Raw genomic sequence first — 22,433 nt, forward strand, 5'->3', positions numbered from 1 at the left:
CCTTATTGCTCTCATTAAAAGACTGATGGATTTAAAAAAAAAAAAAAAAAAAAAAAACAGGGAAGCCAAAAAACCTAAGAAATATAATAACACAAATAAGAATGCCAATGAGATATAAGAGAAATAGCAGTGACCCCATTAACCAGAACTCTTGGGTTCTTACCTCCACTCATGAAAAGTCATTAAGCTCTTGACCCAAATTTACTTATGCATCTACTACATGGGTTAAATCAAGCAATAGTCTAAGTTCAATACCCTATTTTTAAATAAATTTTAAAGAAGAACACTAAATTTTTTTTAATATTTAAATACAACCCAATTTTTCAGACTAAAGCAAACTTCTGTTGTGAGGCATGTGACTGTCAACGTCATTCGCCACAATATAAGACTTCAAACGTGCTTGTTAATATTATGTTGATAATGACCAAATTCATATTATAATACAAGACCATCTTTGTCTATTACATTTACAATAGCACTTCTAAAATGGTTCAGGATGGATTGATTTACAGGAATATTCATGGGCCACACAGGAAGCTGAAAGCATAACTTGATGCAAATAAACCTTTTAAAAGTTCTTCAAACTGCACTTTGATCCAGCTCAAGATGTTCCCCAAGTCCATGGTGGTAAACAGTACTCTTTAAAACTGAATGAGAAGTGGAAACAAAAAAAATCACTTTGTGACAATTCATATATCTAGACAGTCAAGTGACAAAAATACTAGCAACTTTACTTAATACTTGACCAAATGGCAGCCGGGGGAGAAAGACTCAAAAGATGAAAAGAAGAAATTTAGCACAGAATGATAAAAACATAAAATGCACATATAGTTTGAAATGAAAAGGGGGCCTAGGAAGTAAGAAGTAAGAGAAAAGTACATTTTTTGTTTGTATTTTTGTTTTTTGAGAGAGTTTCTCCACATAGCTCTGACTGTCCTAGAACTAACTCTCTTCATAGACCAGGCTGGCCTTGAACTCAAAGATCCACCTGCCTCTGCCCCCCTAGATTAAAGGCCTGCGCCTCCATACCCAGCAAAGTGCATTATTAAACAGTATATTCTTTTTTAAAGAAATAGCTTCCTGCCTCATGTTGTTTGCACATGTAGCTAGCTCATCCTAGTATGAAAATAACAGTTACAGCACACATTTTCCCTGTCAAATGTGAACATCAGGAGTGTGGCTACCTCACTGTATGTCCTCGTTATTATTTGTAATTACCTTGCACTAAGCTATATGGAACAGATATCAATGTTTCATTATAATTATCCAAAAATCAACAGTTCCCTAATTACAACTGTAAATAGTGAAATTCTCTTAAAATACCTCTCTGGCAACCCCCAGGACCTTCATTCTGAATCAGTGATTTACTTCCCACTCCCTATTCATAGACTCCCCTCTCTCCTCCTTCCTTTGCTACCCAGAAACTGGCAAGTCAGACAGGTTTTTTTTGGGGGGGGAGGGGAGGGGGAGGAGGGAAGGAGGAGAGGGAAAACAGAGGAGAGGGAGGGTCAGCATTGGAAATGTGACTATGCAACAGCTTTGAGAAATACCTGTCGCCTTCACCTACCGATCCTCCAACTGTCCACCTGGCTTGACAATCAAGCTTCAGGCAGTGGAGACTTAGTGTCCTCTCCAGAACACAGTCACCTCATGCTGACATGTGCCACAACCCCTGCCTGGACAGGTAGCTCTGGCTCATCTGCCTGACTTCCACCGGCCATCATATCCAGTACTACCTACCCCATTAGCAGTTTCTGATTAGCCAGAAAGACTTGGCCATTTCTAGACCTGCGTTTTCTCTATTTGAGAACTGTTTTTGTCTTCAACCTCAACTCCAGCAAGCACTGGCAACTGCTTGTGTTCAACTGACAGCTAGGTCACATGTACCTCCCTCCATAGCCACACACAACAGGACTTTAGCAGAGTTCTTAACAACAAGCCATGTTATTCCATTCATCTCGAATTTTCCTCTTATGTTCTTTTGTTACCCATGTTGAAAATACACAAGTTTGTCTTACGAATATTCCTCAACTAACGTTAAGACCCAACCTCAGCAGAGCCAGGTCTGTAGGGAGACTTTTTATATTCCTCAACAGTGATGGGTTCCCATTCTGCCTGGTTCCCCTTGGACCATAATCTGTTTTCTCCTCAGGTCTCTGTCCTCCAGGGAGCTTGTGACCACAAGGCCAGCACACAAACCTGTTACCATGCCTGCACTGAGAGATGCGGGGGATCTGCTGAATGAGAAAACCAGGAAGAATCAGCGAGAGCAAAGCTTCCTTTCCATCTCCACTTCCAACACCTGCGCTTATGAAGTTCCTGAAAAGTCAGGAAAAGCCTTCAGAGTGAAGAACTTTAGGAGACAGGCAAATAGGAAGAGGGAAGGAGAGAACAGATTAACAAGGGAAAGTGGATAAAAAAGAAAATGAGATCACAGACAAGGAGAAGAAGGAAGGCAGACAGTGACCACCTTCCTATCTGCTGCTGTGCTGACACTTAAAAAGCCTATCCCAAATGTGATTTGAAACCCCAGGAGCCATCTTAACATAAAAATAAAGAGAGAATTAAGACCCTGGGGCATGATTATTTTACTGAGAAAAAAAAAAAAGATACTGATATTTTCAACAACAACTAACATGTAAAAATGCTTATTTTATCTCCATCTTGTTATACAGGTTAATCACACTTACTGGCCTTGGAATAAATCCATGAACCAATCATGCAAAAAATCAACAAAATATGACCATGCAGAAGGAAAGAAAAGTACGTTGGTGGCAGCAAAGCTCTCCTGTCACTGTGAGGAGACACTGGGAATAGCCTTCTTTCCTTTCTACATCAATGTCCTAGCCTTACCCCAACTCTCTCCTGCACTGACAAAACATTTCACTAGAAAACAGAGTTATGAGAATTATGTTTGTTATTTGAATATTAAAATCAAAATGCTGCTTAGGTTTTCAAACCATAAAGTGAGTTGCATTTGAAAACACTGATCATAACTTAAAAGGTATTTCAAGGATTTTACCAGCAAAAGGGTAAATGATTAATTTTGGATTAACTGGCAGAATAGAGAGAGTAATCGTTGCATGGTATTTTTAAATATCAAAATAGAGGCAAAAATATAGTCAAACTAAAAGTAGTAAAATACTATGTAGAAAACACAAGCAGTGCATCTTATAATGAATGTCTTACTGTTAATTTAAATCTTTTCTACAAAAGTGAGAGATGCCGTACTTTATATTGTTACAGACGAAACACATTACCATAGCACAAAACCAACTTTTCTATCTATATTTTTTAACCAGAACAACTAGCTGAAACAAATACTTATTTGCTTACATCTGTAGATATGATGAGTGTAATTAATTGTTCAGCTCAAAATGTAATTCCATAGTACTCTTAATGATTTAGGTATACCCAGCTTTAGTTCTCAGAGCAGACTAAAAATAGTGATTTTAATTTATTCCTGCTGCCTACAATTACCCACAACCATGTATTTTTAAATATTTCCAGCCTATAAAAATTACTAATTTTTGCCACTTGTGTTTATCTGCATTTAGACTTTGATTTGGATAAATTAAGCTCTCAAGTGTTCCTTGCTTTATGAAACTCTGCATGTTGTACACTTCAACACAAATAAATGACTTGTACCATTAGAGGTTTAAATAATGTAATGTATTTCATGCTCAGCCTGAAGCTGGATTCCAATGAAGTTGCTAATGCACGTAATGATTAAGTGTAACTCAAATACTAACTGTGTTGTTGAAAACATGACAGGCAATAATTTGGTCTATTATATTCTGCCATTTAATTGCCTAGTACAGACATTCTCTGACACGTTATGAAGCAATGATTTACAATTATTCAAGCTGCAAAGGTCAGAAAGTGACATTATAATCATCTACATAGAGATCCCTCTAATGCACAAAAACTAGGTAATCACACACACACACACACACACACACACACCAGTTTAACTGCATTAGTAACTTTCTATTTAAGGTTTCCTAAATCAACTAGAAATAAACATTTCCTAGGCATACCAATGTGCAATTTTAAATTTTTCTGAAATCTTCTCATAAACTCAGAAGTAAAATATTTGGAAAATGCTCTTTTCTCTCCTGATTAGGCAAATCATATTCAACTATTTAACTAACTACATATTCATCAATCAAGATTCGACACAAGGAAATCCACTGATATAACATAGCCCCTAATTTACATGTACTGGATTTATGCTTCTGAAAAATGACATACAAACTTAGGTATCATTTCCTGGGTTTACGGAAATCACAGGACTACTGTGAGTTTAATTCTTTAAGATAATTAGTACTGATTTATAACAAGAACCTAACTTGATCAATTTTACCCCATCACCAGTTTTAGGCACTTTCTTTTCCCCATTACACAGACATGATCAACGACATGTGAGTACAACAAATTATCCACAGATGAAGGGCAGCAGGGGAAACAGAAACACCATTTACAGTAAGAATGAAACAAAGAAATGAGGAAAGGTTTGAATACCAGAATATGAGAGTAAAACTGGATAAGCAATCTTATCAGAATGTAAATTTTAAGAAAAAATGGAAAATAAATGTGGCTAGTGGGAGGAAGTAGATGTTATGCTATTACACGCTACAGAAAACAACCTAGATGAAAAATAATGAGTAAAAATCAAAACAATAAAAAAAGGACATATACAACAAAGAGCAGAAAACTAAGGAACAGCGAGGGATAATCAGGAGGAAGAGCAACCCGGAGCCAGGGGAGCCGGCTGCAGAATTAAGTGTGTCACTGCATCACTTGTAACTTCCGCCGCCGCCCATCTACAGTGGGGACGGCCAAAATGAACCAAAGACTAAAAGCCATCAAAATCAGCAAGTGAGACCAACATAAAATAGAGCAGTTATCACCAAGCACTGAATTATACTAACAGTCAGAATACAATGCACATTGGCTTGTTAATTTTGTGTGTGGTGTGGGATGCTGAGAATTGATCCTGGGCCTTGTACATGTTAGACAAGAGTTCTACCACTAAGTTATATCCCCAAATCCCACATTCAGAATCATTAAAAGATTAACAAAATGTGTAAAATGACTTTTGGGGGGTAAGATTTTTCACATTCTTAACAACTAAAAAAATAATAATAAGGACAGATAGAGGATCATGAATTTAATTAAAAGATGTGTCTGGCCTATTTTTAACCCAAGAAGTAGCTAAGTAAAATTCTAACTTTGGAGCAGGGCACCTCCAGTGTTTGCTTCTAGCCACTCCGCATTATCGCACTGCAGCTGACTTCCATGTCAACTATGCATCAAGAGCTGAGCCTCTAGAATTCTTCTACTCGGACTTAGATGTAAAAACACTATACAGATCTACCAGAACTGGAGAGACGGTTCAGGCGTTCAAGAGCACTTGCCGCTCTTGCAGAGGACCTGGGTTTGATTCCCATCACCCACATCGTGATGTATAATCATCCACAACTCCAGTTCCAGGGGATCTTCAGCCCTCTCCTAACTTCTTGGGCACCACAGACCAAGAATGCATGTGTTGTACAGACATACATGCAGTCAAAACATTCATATGCATAAAATAAAATAAACCTTTTTTTTTTTAAAAAAAATACAGCAGCTATACAAGTCAACAAAGAAAACTTTGTTCTTCTGAAACTAAGAGTGAAACAGCTTTACTCTTTATCTGCTTTAAAACATGAAATGTGCAGCAAGGTGTTCATAAGGTGAGAAGATCAACCTTGCCTACACAGAATGTCAACCTAAATCAGAGCCAGACAATGGGAACTAGACTTTAAACTCTTTCAGCTTCTTCTGTCAAGGTAATTTAAACTTGCCATACCATGGCCAACATCTGCCAGTAGGGGATATGGAAGAGAACACCTTCAAATTACTTATCATGAAGATTAAAAAAATAATAATAATAACATAAATCCAATTGCAACAATTTTAAAGGCAATTGTTATGCTATGTGGAAGTTGATGTCAGAATTCTAAAACTGTGTCTTAGTTTAAACTCTAAGACACACAGTTCTCATTGATCTACAGTCTTCCTACATAAAGACAAGAAAAGTGGCCAAACAATACAAGCAACCACTACAATACATTGAACTTACTTGATAGAACATATCTCTTCCATAAATTTCACCATAAGAAAACTAGAAGGTAGCCATTGGTGCACTCATTTAATCCCAGCACTCGGGAGGCAGAGCCAGGCGGATCTCTGTGAGTTCAAGGCAAGCCTGGTCTACAGACCAAGATTCAGAACAGGCATCAAAACTATACAGAGAAACCCTGTTTCAAAAAAACCAAGAAAAAAAGAAAAAAAAAAGACAACTAGAAGGTTACTGCAAAAATTAGTTCAGTTTTATAAAAGTTATTTCAAAATTGTGCCTACCTCAATGTTTTACACAGTATTCAACAGGAATATTTGATAAATAACTACTTATAACCAGATAAGGAAGAGGTCATTAAAACAACTTCAAAAGACTGAGACTAAGATATTATCTACTGGAGAAAAGAAAACAGTACAGGACCTTCTGCTTGTTACAAAATTATAGAATTAATGTTCCTGAAAGATCACTTTACCTTTTAAAGCATGATTTTGTAAAAGGTAAAATTTATAGCAATTAAAGCTAATGAAGAAATGCAGCATACCCTGCTTATGTTCAGGAACTAATGGGTCCACTGAGCATTTGTGAGATTATTTAGCCATCAGTGATAATGAATTGACACTGTCAGCAATGTTAATGTACCAATATTCTCCAGTGTCAGTAATAAGAACCAGTCCCTGCTTTTTTGTTTTGTTTTCCATTTAAACTTTTATGTTACTCTCCTATACCTAACACATGAGACAAAGATACCCCCAAACTTAACACATGAAACAGAACCAAAGATACCCCCATACCTAATATATGAAACTCAGAACCAAAGATACCCCCATACCTAACACATGAAACTCAGACCCACCAAAGATACCCCCATACCTAACACACAAAACACAGACCCACCAAAGACACCCCTTCCAGAATATTCAGTTCCTAGCTCATTACTGTTCTGTTCGACCTCACTGTTCAATCCTCCTCAGCTCACTGACCTTCAGAGCTTTCGGCTTCCCTTTAAGGCTATCTACCTGCTAAAATTACTGTATGTGTATGTAACTTTTAAACTGAACTTATTTTTAAAAAGAGAACTATATATAATTCCACAGAGGGTGAAGTTTAAAGGCTACCACCCTATTTTTCAAATCTAAATACTGAAATCTAGAATGTTTTATCTACATAACCTACACGTTGTTGCTTTCTGTGGCAAACCTAAGATTCAAAAAATTAATATTTACTTATATCCTGGTGATCAACATATGAACTACTAGTGCAACATTTCCTCTACAGTAAGCAATCAGCTAAGGAAAAGCACAGTGTTCAAATTATACATTTAGAGCCAATAAATTATAAAATGTTTCTGACACCATGTATGTAAAAAAGGATTCTTTGAAAAAGTTTTTTTCTGCTTTCCAATATCTTAGTACCCTAAATTTTAAAAAGGTATAAAAATTAGATTTCAACTAATCAAATGTGTAAAAACTACTTGTTTTTCACAAATGGGGAAGAAACTGCTTCCTGCTTCCAAATGCACATTTTCACTGGAGTCAGGATCATCTCCTATAACTCAGACAATAAAAACAGGAAATGAGATGTCTTTTAAAATCACAAGCCCTATAGAAATTAAAATAAACCACTTGGGACTTGCACAGCTCAACGCAGTAGTAACAGAACTCGTTCTCCAACTGCTCACGAGTAGCTTCAGGGCAAAGGTCCATCTTCATTTACGTTAGCTGCAAGTCACTGAACCATCAATTTGGCCAACGAATAAATCAGAGACCGTGGTTGATAAAATTGCTTGCAAAGTTATTTGTAAAACTATCTTAAGGGTCAAAAAATGAAACTGTATCCTGGGAAAATGTATTGTCCAATAAAAAGTAGAACTGCTCCTAACTTAAAGGATATTTACATGGTCATGTAAACCTGAAGAGTCTTCTACATAAGCATAATATATGCATACTGAATAATTTAATTGGACCTATGAATTGCAGATTTCTTAAGTTTCATATAAAGCATTTTATATGATGTACTTATTAGTTAATTTCTCTACCATAATAACATTAAAATATATTTTAATAAGTAGAGTATTAAAATCCACCTCTGAATGTCCTATGATACACCATATATGTCATAGCATTTTAAAACCTTTTAAACATTTCTGCTAAATTAATTAGTTTTACATTAAGGCACCTCAGTGCTTTCTATTAAATGTAACATACCTGAATGACAATTAAACACTATGAATGACTCTACAAAGAACCATGAATTGAAAAAGGAAACTAGTTTTGAAATCACACGACACAAAAATACATTATACACTATTTTTACCACATCATCCCTCAAATGATCAGTAACCAGGCATCTGAAATTAAATCTTTTGTTTTTCCTTATAGACTATGTCCAATTGATCCAAAGAGCCATTAATGTGATTAAAATTAAGGCAGTATAGCAGAAGAAAAAAAATACATATGCACTCCTAAAGCTATATTATCTGGGGGGGGGGGGGGATTTTGTCTTTAAATGGAATTTATAGTTCTCTCTGGCAATGTGAATGAACATCCTATAATTTAGTCAATTTACAGATTACAGGTTCAAATTGACCTTGTAGCCCATAAAATTGCTCATCTTCAGCACAGGATTAGGAGTGGGAGAAGAATGTCATAACTGTATTTAAGGAATTTACCATAACAAAGGAAAGGAGGATACGCACGCATAATTTTCGCCACTCTTACTCATATCAGTTTTGAATTCTCAAACAATAGATATCCCGCACACAGCTCCTGGTTCACACAGCAGAGGTGGCTTCAATTTACTCACCCACAGACGTGACACTTGTACTCCCTCATCCCAAGGTGTCTTTTCACATGGTTTCTGGCATCTCCAAGCTGAGCTGTTGCAAAATGGCATATCTTGCACTTGAATGGTTTTGATCCTGAGTAAATTTAACATAAAATAAGATTTGGGCTTGAATAACATATTACTAATAGACTTTTGAAGGGGGAAGGGGAATAAACTAAATCTTAAGTTAAACCTTCAATCTAATGAAAATTTCATCCCCAAAACAGAATGCATGCATTCATTTATAACTTTCTTGATCCCATAATTTCCTCACCTAGAAGGTTTTAATGTTTTAGTGAATACTGCCAATTCTCAACAACATTTCTAACAAGATTTAAAGTCAAAAGTTGAGTGCCACTAAGCACTAAGCTAAATAATGTTAAAATTTTTCATACAACTGACAAAAATATTTCTTGAAGGTATTCTATTTAAAAATGGAACATTTTAAAAACACAAATACAAACAAGGTCACTGGTATCTATTGAGTCTATTTTTCAGTGCCCATCCAATTTCCTCAGGTTTCTCCAGCTTTGACTTGATTTGCACAAACCACAGTAGTAGAGATGTTCTGCCATTGACCTCAATGAGCTGCTTTCTTTTACTAACATCTTCACAAACATGTGACTGAACAGCACACAACTGCTTCTGGAATCACTTCATTTCTGGGATGAATCAGCAAACCAGAAGTGTCAACATCTTGGTTACTGAGTTCACTAACAAATATTTCAACACGAGAGGCTCAGTAACAACAAGAAAAATGTTTTAATTACTTAATATGGAGCAAGATTAAACTATACTCCAAAACAAGAAAATTAACCCTTTCAGTCAACAGCATCACTTGAGTGGCAGAGAAGGTACCTTCATTAAACAGAAATAACAATCTCTTAAGGAAGAAGATATGCACAAACTGTCTTCCAGTTTCCTTACTACATCCTGAAATAGATGGAAATAAAGACCGCAGCTTAAAACCATTGGGCTTCCAGACTTTCCATGTCATGATTAGTAACTATTTTGTGAAATAATTCTTCCAATGTGGTTAGAGTATGAAATCTGTAAATTTCAAAAATTATAAAATAGAAATAAAAAAATTCAATCATCTTCAATAAGTGAACCTTTGTGCAGTCCTGGAAAAATAAAATCCTCCAAGGGGAAAAAAATGTTTGAAACTAAAGCACTCAAGAAAAATTAGGCTCTTAAAGTTCAACTGAATTCTCAAAAGGTAACTGCAAAAGTGAAGCATTTAATTTTAACTTTCCAACAGAAATTTAAAAAAAGAAAAAAGAAAAAAAGGTAACAGTACTGCATGGCAGACAAGGCTGAGTATTTCACTGTCCAATGACAATGAAGTGGATTTCTTAATACTTCCACCCCCCTCCCCCCAGAGCTGAGGACCGAACCCAGGGCCTTGCGCTTGCACTTTACCACTGAGCTAAATCCCCAACCCCTCAAACTTCCATGGTTAGAAGTAGATGTAAAATGTATCTAACACCCGGATGGTTCTATCTAGTTAAGATTTACATTTTTAAATAGCAAAATCAGGTTGAGATTTCAGCTTACAGCAATCACATTCTATCGATCATTTTGGAAACTAGTTTATTTAAATAATCCTGATAAAATTAAGCCTATCATGACTTTGAAACATCATATGAGTGATAGAATCTGTGGTGGTATTGTGTTCCCCAAAATATTGTGCACCCTAATAAACTTATCTGGGGTCAGGGACAGAACAGCCACTAGATACAGAGGCTAGAAAATGGTGGCACACACACCTTTAATCCTAGAACTCCAGAGGTAGAAATCCCTCTGGATCTCTGTGAGTTCAAGGCCACATTGGAAACAGCCAGGCATAGTGACACACACCTTTAATCCCAAAAAGTGAGCCTTTAATCTCAGGGAGTGATGGCAAAAACAGAGAGATATATAAGGTGTGAAGACCAGAAACTAGAAGCATTTGGCTGGTTAAGGTTTCAGGCTTCTAGCAATAGTTCAGCTGGGACTCATTCTGGATGAGGACTCAGAGGCTTCCAGTCTGAGGAAACAGGATCAGCTGAGGAACTGGCGTGGTGAGATAGCTGCGGCTTGTTCTGCTTCTCTGATCTTCCAGCATTCACCCCAATACCTGGCTCCAGGTTTGATTTTATTAATAAGACCTTCTAAGATTACTGCTACAAGAATCCCATAACAGAACTTTTGAAAGGTTAAGAGGATCAATCCATCTGCTGCTTTTAAGTAAAAATGCTTTTCAAGGACAATTTGGAAATTATTAATAAACAATAGTATCAGGACCTCAAATTCCAAGGATAAAACTCCCCCAACATTTATCTGCACGATGATCTGGAGAAACAGATAAAAAGCCCTGGTGGCTTCACTCAGACAGCCTGAGTTCTGGCCAGCCCCGCTCAGACAGCCCTAAGACCATCACGGATGGAACAGAAGCAGCTGTGGTTTTAGTCGGCAACAAGGGAGTCCTTCCCAAAGTCTCAGGGCTCGCCAGTGCAGGGTAGGGACCCCATACACGCAGTGCAGGGTAGGGACCCCATACAGGCCAGTGAAGGGTAGGGACCCCATACAGGTCAGTGCAGGGTAGGGACCCCATACAGGCCAGTGAAGGGTAGGGACCCCATACACGCAGTGCAGGGTAGGGACCCCATACAGGCCAGTGCAGGGTAGGGACCCCATACAGGCCAGTGAAGGGTAGGGACCCCATACAGGCCAGTGCAGGGTAGGAACCCCATACAGGTCAGTGCAGGGTAGGGACCCCATACACGCAGTGCAGGGTAGGGACCCCATACAGGCCAGTGCAGGGTAGGGACCCCATACACGCAATGCAGGGTAGGGACCCCATACAGGCCAGTGCAGGGTAGGGACCCCATACACGCAGTGCAGGGTAGGGACCCCATACAGGCCAGTGCAGGGTAGGGACCCCATACAGGTCAGTGCAGGGTAGGGACCCCATACAGGCCAGTGCAGGGTAGGGACCCCATACACGCAGTGCAGGGTAGGGACCCCATACAGGCCAGTGCAGGGTAGGGACCCCATACAGGTCAGTGCAGGGTAGGGACCCCATACAGGCCAGTGCAGGGTAGGGACCCCATACACGCAGTGCAGGGTAGGGCCCATACAAATCAGGAATTCCATTAACTGCTCCACCTAGAAAGTCGGGGGGCCTAGGCTCACAGCTAGCATTCAGGGTAGGCTGTGTTAGTGTCTCCTTCCTATGTCATTAGCATTCCAGAATCAGATGAGGAAACCCTCTCTGTAAGAGAAGGAAGTCTTTCCTTTTACTTCTTCACTTCCTTAGAGGTAATATTTCTTTTTTTACAGTTGCTATACAGTACACATTATGAAATGGATCCAGGCATATGTTTATAACATAAAACCTGTAAAATCACATATTTCTAAATTTGACTTTCTCTCAGATGTATTTTAGTATTAATAGTATCCAGAATTATCTTAAATAAACCTATTCCTTGGAGCAGCTTTATCCTCAGAAGCTTTTTCTTTTATTTTAATTTGGTCTGTAGGATTTTATGAAGGGAGAAAAAAACTAAAGTGGCCCTAACTTTCTGGTAGCTGATTATTTATTAAACAAATCCCAAAGACCTGAAAACTCAGTGTGCCCTCAGACCTAAAAGGTCATGCCTCTGCTTCATTCTTACTGCTGTGCACAAACATTCAGAGGGAAGGACAGGGTCCTTCAAATCTCGGAGAGGGGAGAAGTAATGCAGACGCATGTATATCATGCAATGCTTGCTGACTGTAATCTAAACACAAAGTGTTTCCTAGGCATCTAAATACTTCATTCATTCATTCGCCCATTCACTTACCCATCCAACAAATTACACTGAATGAAGTATGTGCAGAGGAAGAAGTGAATAAATGAATGAATTCAGTCCCTTCCCACTGTGCTCAGTCTACAGAGTAACTGTCTTAGTGGTCTGCATGGTCTCTAAACTGTTACAAAGTTACAGACACCCAGCACTAACTTGGAACTTTCAGTGAAGTCACACACCATTTTTACCCATATAGGAACATTTTCAAAGGACGTAAGTGACCAGAGTACTATGAACACAAACAGGATGGCTTCCCAATATCTTCATGACATCTTCCATGTCCTGTGACATAAAAGCTTTAGAAGAATACTGCTCAAGAGATAACCCCTGCTCCATGAGCTCTTCATGAAAGAGGGAAGACTCTGCTAATCAAGCTGAGTGCTTCACACCACAAATGCACAAGAACTGAGATGCTTTCTTCCTACAACTCCTGATAACCAAAACTCATTTCTTCAGAATGCTGCTTTTATTATGTTAAGAATAATTAGAACAGGTTACAATAAAACATACAGCAAATTCCAAATATGGAAATGAACTGGAAGAGCAAGCCCTTTTCCAGCTCAGCCCTGTATTCCTCCTTCACAGATAAAAGCAAAGTACCAGAAAGTCATCCATTTCAAGATATTCCAAGAAGAAAATAACATGAAATTAAAACCTGAAGACCAACTTTCCCCAAAAAGTGACTTGCAAAACTGACATGATGGGCTGGTACTCCATACTCAGGAAGGGATGCTCTGCAGTGCTTCACAGCATTATAAAAATGTGCTTCCTGATAACACGAACAGAAGATCCAAGAAAAAAAAAAAGTATGCTAACTTTTACTAAATGTTACAATCAATGATGTAACTTATATAAGTAGGGTTACTCTGTCACATATTGATAGTTACCTCACTTTCACATCCACATTAACTTGATTTTAAATGCAATTAATATATATAGTCAAGGAAGACTAATGGACTACATTCTGCACTTAACCTGGTAGACATTTTCAAATGGCACAAGTGACCAGTGCAAACCTATTTTGCATTGTAAACGACTAAATAAATCTTAATGGATTAAGAATGATCAGCTATCAACACACAAGGGAAATTAAGTGCTGAAATGCCTACATTGATTATTTTAAATTATTAGCCTTACTCTGTTCTTGAATTTGTATGCTTTTAGTGAGCTTTAACACATTTACAAGACTTATTGACTATAATTACAAGAGAATTCAAGTAATGGACACATCAATTATAAGCAACATGTCTTGACCAGACAGTTGCATAAAGAATTCTAAAAAGAGCTCCATTAGCATCCTCCTCTTAGTTTTATTCAGCTTTATCTGACTTAAGAGGGCATGTTAAGAAAACACATATTTTCCATGCATAAGAACAGCCTGGTATCTACTATCATGTCATTTCAGGATGTGAGAAGCAACAGCTGCAGTCCCAACAATGCAAACAAATATGCACGCACTTAAACGTCCTCCAGAAACGGCTCCGTGGCATGCAGCTCGTGGGAGAGCAGGTCCACACAGGGTCTGTGGTGTTATATTTACCTGAACTAATCTCCTGTTACTTTCTTTAAGGGAAATGTTTGATCTATCTTTAATCAACCTCAATTACTAATAATGCTCTATATCTTTCTCCGTGTAACCATGAACTAAGTTTCAAAAACTACAGGAATTTAAAGTATAGATTTAATAATATGCCATTATTTAAAAGTACAGTAAAATAAACCTTACCGTTTTAATGAAAATATGTTCATTGAAATGTGAATTTATTATTCAAATCCACTCATAAATTCAACCATGTAGACAGAACTTGTCTAAGCAGAGCACAATGATTTAGAAAAGCTGTCTATTTAAAATAAAGAATGTATGGCAGGGTTACAGAAACACTGCAGTGAATTTTTACATAAATTTACAACAGTGCCTTATGCATTTTTCACCAAATATATATATTTTTAAAAATTTCTCCCCAAACTAAACATTAACATGGAATGTTCAATGTGTCAGAATATAGACCCTAAATCAGGTACTACCTCAGAAAACCAAACTCCAATGCATAGTAAGGGAACCATGTTCACAAACTCTGGTCCTTAAAAGGAGAATCTTACTGCTGGGAGCCACACTTGTAGACACAAACTATCTGTTGATGAATATTTTTAAATTTCTAATATCTTAAGAATTTTATTAAGAGCAAGAGAGATGGCTCAGCAGTTAAGATCACAGGCTTAGAGTCCCAGAAGAGTCCCTCTTCTGGCTTCCATGGGCACTGCATGCATGCGGTACACAGACATACATTCAGGCAAAGCACATAAAGAAATAAAGGTAGAGGGGGAGGAAGGATTGTAGGAGCCAGAGGGGTCAAGAACACCACAAGAAAATGGCCCGCAGAATCAACTAATCTGGGCTCACAGGGGCTCACAGAGACTGAACTGACAAATTAGGGAGCCTACATGGGACTGACCTCTGCACATGTTACGGTTGTGTAGCTTGGTGTTCTTGTAGGACTCCTAACAGGTGGGGGGCTCTCTGACTCTTTTGCTTGCTTTTGGTACTTTTCCTCGTCCAGCCTTAATACTAGGGAGATGCCTAGTCGTATTGCAACTTATTATGCCATGTTTGATTGACATACCTGGGAGGCTTGCCCTTTTCTGAAGGGAAAGGAGGAGGTTGGGGTGAGGAATGGGAGGACAGGACGGAGGGGAAACTGCACTCAAGCTGTAATATATGAGAGAAGAAGAAGAAGAAGAAAAGAAAAAAATCTGAGGGCGTGGTGGCACACACCTTTAATTCCAACACTTGGGAAGCAGAATCAGGAGGATCTATGTGAGGTAGAGAACAGCCAAGGCTACATAGTGAGTTTCAGGACAGCCAGGGCTACACAATGAGGCCCTGTCTCAAAACATAAGAATTTTATTAAAGGCTAAAAGCTACTTAATATGCTCTCCAAAACCACAAAGTGTCGTTTACTGTAACTTTGGAAAACCAAACAATTAGGACAAAACAAAGAAAAGCAGTAAAACACAGGGGCTTTGCAAAGGCATCAGATGGAGCTTTTGACAAAAGTAAAAGAAATTTGTCCACTAATCTGCCTTTAGAATCTCTAAGACTAAAATGCCTCTGGAAACGTTAAATGTCGACACTTATTAGACACAAGCAAAGCATCACATAAACATGAAATATTAATTAGGTGGAAGGCCCACAAGCAAATTCAAATGGGGTTCCATACCTGGTTGGGACCCAAAGTCATTCTTTCACACTTTATAGGAAAACACAGGCCTGCCACAAGGGTTACATACCTGTATGAGTCCGAATGTGAGCCAGAAAGGCCATGGAATTGCTACTCCGACACATCTTCCCACAGTACTTGCAGATATTCCCCTGGTTTTCTTCTCTCTCTCGATTGATTTGCTCAGTGTCTTCCACTATGTACTTATTTACCTCCCGTAGCAATTCCTCGTGCTGTCCTTTAATATGCAGAAATAAATTCTGTTCAGAATCAAAGGGCTCTGTACACTTGACACATTTGAAGGTGGCCCCTCCCTCTGGGAGCTCTTCTACACTGGCCTGTTCATTTCTCATATGACCAGCACTAGCCAAATGCTGATGAAGGTTGCTCTCAGTATAGAATGATTTTCCACAAAGTAAACAATGAAAGTGTTTCTCTTTTGTAGGATGCTTCATGGCTATGTGAACATTCAGTCCACTCAGTCCATCTGCTAAGAAACCACAATCATCACATCTGATTCGAGTGGACTCGCCAAAGGAACTGCCTTCAGCTTTCCTCTTCTTCAAGCCTTGGGCACAGTCTTTTAGAGGCAACTCACTAACTCTCACCCCTGGTGCCATCAGACCCTCTTCCGACTGATCTACCAATTCACTATCTTCAGAAGTTTTTATTCTAATTATGGAAGAATCAAACCGGCCAAAACTGTACATGGTTTGCCCTTTATCATCAATACTTATTATAGTTTCATAAACATCATTGCTGTCAACTGTGTCATCAGAAGCTGGGCCATCCTCTTCCAAAACAATTTCAGTGTCATGTTGTGAGTTCATCAGAATTTCCTTATTCTCGAGAACAGGATTTGCTTGCACATCTTTCAAATCTTCTGAATTCTGTTCACATCCAGCTTTGTTTTGGCCACCATCATCCAGGTCCAGGTGCTCTCTTGGTATTTTCAGCACAACAGGGGAAGTGGATTCAGGCGGATGGTCCCCATCTAAGTCTCCAGAGCAGAGGGGCTTGTCGAGGACTGTGCCTCCACTGTCATCTGGGCTGCCTCCCTCGTCTTCACAGCGTGTACTTGAGTCACCAGCATCATTCAACGTGCCCTGCTTTTTCTTTGCTGCCTCACAATCCGCAGCAGAGTTTCCTGGATTTTCATTCTGAAGACAGCCTGGGGAGCCATGATTAGAGGGCGTATTAAGGGACACTATCTCTCCAGGTTTCATATTTTTGTCCTTAACAAGGGACTGTTCCAAGGTCTCACAAAAGGAATGATCTTCCTCAGTCACAATTTCCACTGAGTCAGGAGCACAGAGCACCTTAGACATCTCTAAATTAGCATTCTCATCTAAAATAGAACCATCTGCAGCATTTCTAGATTTGAGAGTACCAGATGATTGGTCTGGTTTTATTTTAAATTCCTCAGGGTTTTGTGAATGTTCCTCCTCAGGTATAAGGATGCTTTTGGCCATTTCTGAAGAAGCTGCTTCCACATTAGAAGAGTTGAGGTAAGACTGCCTTTTCATTTTATGCTTCTCTGTTGCAGCATGCCTAGTCATTTCTCTTCGAGTTACTGCATAGTAATCACAGGCCATGCAATAAAACTCAAACTCTTTGGTATGCTTCCTTTTCACATGTAGCTCTAGAGAAGCAGCAGAATGAGCACTGAACTCACAGTGCAGACATTTATTGTCACTTGAACTTGTAACATCTCTCTGAGAGCATGCATCATTCTGTAGAAGGTCCTCTGTCTCTAGAGATATCTGTCCCTTTTTATCAGAGAGGCGACTGCTAACTTCTCTATCTACAGAATGAAATACATTTTCACCTTCAATTTCTACTGCATTTCCACAATTGACCACTGGCTTATCTAAAGTAGATGTATCTGACTCAGTGGACTTGTTAGCCTGTTCATCGGAAACAGCCACTGCTAGAGGGGTGTTCTTTTTACATGCTTCAAGATTGCCTCCTTCTGGGCCAATAATTATATCTGAACTTTGTTTCCCATTTGCTTCTATTTCTACCCGTCCTTTATGTTTCTTGGTGGCACAATGACGTTCCATGTCTCCTTTAGTTACAGTGTAATACTTACATACTCTGCACAAATAACTGTACTGGTGACTGTGTTTACGCCTGATGTGCACAGTCAAATTTGTAATACTAGAGGCCAAAAGTCCACAGTGTGAACAAGTCCGTGAAATGCTGCCTTTGGGCCTCCCTCTCTTTGGAGTAGTGGCTAAGGCTAATTCATCATCTTTGGTGATGACACCAGACTGTGGCAGTTCCTTAGGAGTTAGCAAGCTCTGCTCACGATAGGAATGCTCCTGTAATCGAACACCAGCATGGCCTTCGGGCCTTGCACTTCCAGAAACACTAGACTCCTCTTTTTTATCATTTGCACCTATGCACACCCTTTCAATGCACTCTTCAAAACTTAAACCAATATTATTTTTCTTAGCATTTTCAAGATGTTTGCTTCTTTTAATGTGCTTCTCCATTCCCTCTTTGCTCAATGAATACAGATTACATGCTTTACAAAGAAAGTGATAGTCTTGCCCATGCCGAAGCTTTATGTGTCTTGTGAGGACAGTGGAAGACCTTGTTTTATAAAAGCACTTCTTACACTGAAACTGAGGCTTACTTGAATGCCTTGCTTCACTCCCATGGCCTGCCCTCAACTCAGCAAGACCCCCCTTAGCTGCTTTCCCTGATTCTTCTCTAGAATCGTCCATGTTTTCTGATTCTAAAGTACTTAAAGGTAAAACAGAATCACTGCTCAATGATGAAGCCGTCTTTGGTTGAACCACTGGGCTGTTATGCATCTCAGTTGCTCTGTGTTCTTCCACATCTTTCTCAGACAAGAACAGATTACAAGAGGTGCAAAAAAAGCCCATGCTGTGCTTTTCCTTCATGTGGTCTCTAAGACTCATTTCATTCAAGGAAATAAAGGAACAACACTGACAGCTGAGGACAGGAGCCATGTGCTGATGCTGATTACTGTGCAAGTGTTCCTCTAAGTCTTTCCTTGACGGACTAGAAAAGTTACAAGTCCGACAGTAAAACTGCATCTCTCTTGCACGGCACCTTTTCTCATGAATGTCCAAGTCTGTCTTATCTGCATTTATATGACCACACCCTGTACAGGTACACAGGACCTGGCGATCAGAAGCTGGCTTGACTGGCAGGGAGCCCAGCTGTGTGGAGCCCGAAAGACAGGAAGCTGTCTTGTCCTGTATCACTTCTGGGTTGTCTGAGGTAGTCACACACAGACTTTGGACATCCTTGCTCATTTGTTCCATCATTGGCTGCGCATCATTCGTTTTCATTTGTGTCCTAAAGTGTTTCATATACATCCTCTGAGTTTCATTTGTACCCCTTTTATTAATTCCTAGAAGATTAAATCTTTTCTTTGCCTGGCCCTTTAAAGTAAAAGTGCCACTTCGTCTTCGAAAGCTATTACCCAACATTAGGAGATTTCGCTCAGACCTTGGCCTCGAGGTGGTGCTGATACTAATATGTGCTATCTGGAGAGTATTTTTGATGGATTCTGATTTACCTAAAAGACCCTCTGAGCTCACTAAGCCCCCTAGCTGTTTGTTCTGATTTTCAGGATTTTGAGCTACACCAAAAGTAACATTTTCCTCAACAATTTCTTCTTTCCCTGATGAGGAATTCCTAGATGGCACCATTTCGACAAGCAGCTCACTACTACCACCACTCTGTTCAGAAAGAGCTCCTCTGCAGTCTTTGAATTTGTTCCCAGGATTCTGCAGTCCTTTTGAATCCCCATTCCTTGCTATTGGTTTAGAAGCTTTTGGTTTTGTTCTAACATTCTTTGTTCCCATGGCACAGGCTTTTTTAGGAAAGGGTTGTTTTGTTAAGATTTGTACAAATCCTCCACGAGCAGCAAGATTCTGACGCCGAAGGTGTGTTTTGCCAAGGTAGTGTGCATTCAACAGGTCTTCTTCAGCACATTGGAAGCCACAGAGATCACAGGAAAAGACTTTCTGTGGCCCATGAGTATGTTTCGCATGCATGTGAGGAGATGAGCTGCTCTCTGCTCTGTGGCTACAGTGGCAGCAGGCACATCCCTTCTCCTGTTCCCCATGACATTCCACATGCTTTTCCAAAGCTGAGCAAGAGGAAAATGAATGGCCACACATGCTGCACTTTAGGACTGTCTCTGCATTTCCAAAGCTACAACTAACACTCATTTCTTCTGGAGCAAAAGGGGTGTGTCTTTCCGGAACAAGGGAAACCATTTCCTGAGCAGGTTTTCTCACTGAATCTGCTTTCAAAGGAAGGGTATCCAACGTGCTAAAATCACAAGATGGAGGAAAGACACTAGGAAGGGCTCTGCCTCCATCTGAGTGGTTGGTTGAAAAGGTCTCCTTCCCTGCTTCAGTCGAATGGACACTAGCTTCCACAGTGTCCAACCCACAGGTGCCCTGCTCTCCCGTCGCAAGGGGCTCCACTGCCTCTATTCTCATCCGTTTGGAAACAAGTTCACTTCTGTCTTCCTCCACAGCAACACTGTCCGAGCTGGATGATTCTGAAAAAGGCCTTTTGCTTGTAAAATTCTCATAGGCATTTGCTATCCCATCAGATATGGGCTCACAACTAGCAGCATGGGATGAAACACTTTTCTTGTCTGTTGCTTCCTCATCCTCATCATTTTCATGTTTATTCTCAGAATCCATTCTTAATAAAGTTCTGGTGATGTTTCTTCTGTCAAAGTTGAATTTAACTAAAATTTATAATCTGTGAAATAAACAAATATGGCATTAAAGCTTTGAACATAAAAGAAAATGCAAACCTCTAAGTCTGAACCTAAGCAAGAAAAACATCATGAAATTAAACTCAATGAAGTTTCTTCTGTACTTGACCAAACTTGACCACATGTATAAAGTTCTTTTTGCAAAAGTGGCAGTCTTGCCGCATGTAGTGGTTCAAACCTGTAATCCGCTGAGGCTGGAGCAGGATGATTGCCTTATGATCAAGGTTACACAGTGACTACCAGGCCAAGCCCGGCTACAGAGTGAGCTTCTCAAAAAAAAAAAAAACATGTGATCAAACCTGAGAACCACTGTGACTCACAAACCTGTGGACCACTGTGACTCCCAAAGCAATACTACGCATCTCTGTTGATGAGAAAAGGATACTCCCCAACAGCTTCCAAACTCCTCACATTTTAAGTCTGTCAAACACTAGATTTCAGGTGACTCCTTTTTACACAGAGAAGCCTTTCTTTCAAATTATATTGTGGTGGACTCCCATTCTACAAAACAGATGTGAACAGAACCAGTGACAGGTCTGGAGGACTTGCCTTCTGTGTAACCTCTAAAAGGCACTAAATGCTGGTCCAAAAGCAACTACTTTGTCCCTTGTCCCTAAAGCAAAAGCCTTACGGTGACTGTTCTCAGCAGACCTCAATTAACATCGTATATTCTCATCACAGATCGCCACCACTCATGCTAAATCTTTTGCCAATGAAAAGCCACTCCTCCTCCAGGTGTGTATCAACTTCCCTATCTCACAGTCAGTTTTGTGTTGTCTGAAGGTCAATGGCAAAGGTAAATGTCAGTGGTACAAAATTAATGGAGTAAGTTTTTTGGAGGGAGGGGAATTACCCTGAATAGAATGCCTTAAAAGTCAATATTATTGATTTTATTTTTCATTATGATAGTTAATTAAATTTACACATATCATTTTCCATTTATTTTATACTATGATTGAAATTTTTAGCCAAATGTGATTTTATTTGAAGTTAATAAAAGTCATTAACAAATAATGACATTTTAAACTATTTAGCTACTTTTTCCATAAATTACAAATAAAAATGAAGCCTGTTACTTAAAAGTGGAGAACAAAAAATAATATGTAAGGCATGGAATCAAATATATAAATGATAGAAAAAAAATCAGACTTTTCTCAAAATTAAAAACTTCCAAGGACACTATGCTATAAAGGTCACCAATTAGAATTGAAAAAAGAACCCTTTGAACAGGACTTTGTTTTGTTTTGTTTTTTTATTACATATCTGATAAGGCATTTGCTCCTAGACTATTCAGAAAACCATTACAATAATTTTAAAATGAAAAAAAAATCTGATTATAAATTCCCCCGTAGGAAATACAAAAATGGCCAACAGCACATGAAATAAAAAAGTAAATAAATAAAAATAAAAACCAGTACACCAAGTCAGGCGGTGGTGGTGCACGCCTGTAATCCCAGCACTTGGGGGGCAGAGGCAGGTGGATCTCTGTGAGTTCAAGGCCAGCCTGGTCTACAGAGCTAGTCCAGAACAGGCTCCAAAACTACAGAGAAACCCTGTCTCGAAGGAAAAAAAAAAAAAAAAAAAAAAAAAAGTACATCAGTACATCACTAATCATTAGAGAAGTGCAGTCATGTCACAATAGGATTCTGCTTTCT

General features: G+C 39.0%; 1 protein-coding gene across 2 annotated transcripts in view; it reads right to left on the bottom strand.

Moving 5' to 3' along the window:
* The window catches only part of Znf407 (zinc finger protein 407), a 413,369-nt gene that overhangs the window by 368,368 nt on the left and 22,568 nt on the right, over positions 1-22,433 (bottom strand). For both annotated transcript variants that reach the window (XR_013046214.1, XM_042264352.2), the window contains exons 2-3: positions 16,072-20,762; positions 8,930-9,044 (exon numbers count right to left, since the gene is read on the bottom strand). Coding sequence is in view for 1 of the 2 variants with exons in the window: in XM_042264352.2 (XP_042120286.2) it covers positions 8,930-9,044; positions 16,072-20,701 (4,745 nt within the window). In the remaining variant the exon portion in view is untranslated. The remainder of the gene's footprint in view (positions 1-8,929; positions 9,045-16,071; positions 20,763-22,433) is intronic.

Source organism: Peromyscus maniculatus, chromosome 19, assembly GCF_049852395.1.
Source record: "Peromyscus maniculatus bairdii isolate BWxNUB_F1_BW_parent chromosome 19, HU_Pman_BW_mat_3.1, whole genome shotgun sequence".
Taxonomy (NCBI): domain Eukaryota; kingdom Metazoa; phylum Chordata; class Mammalia; order Rodentia; family Cricetidae; genus Peromyscus; species Peromyscus maniculatus.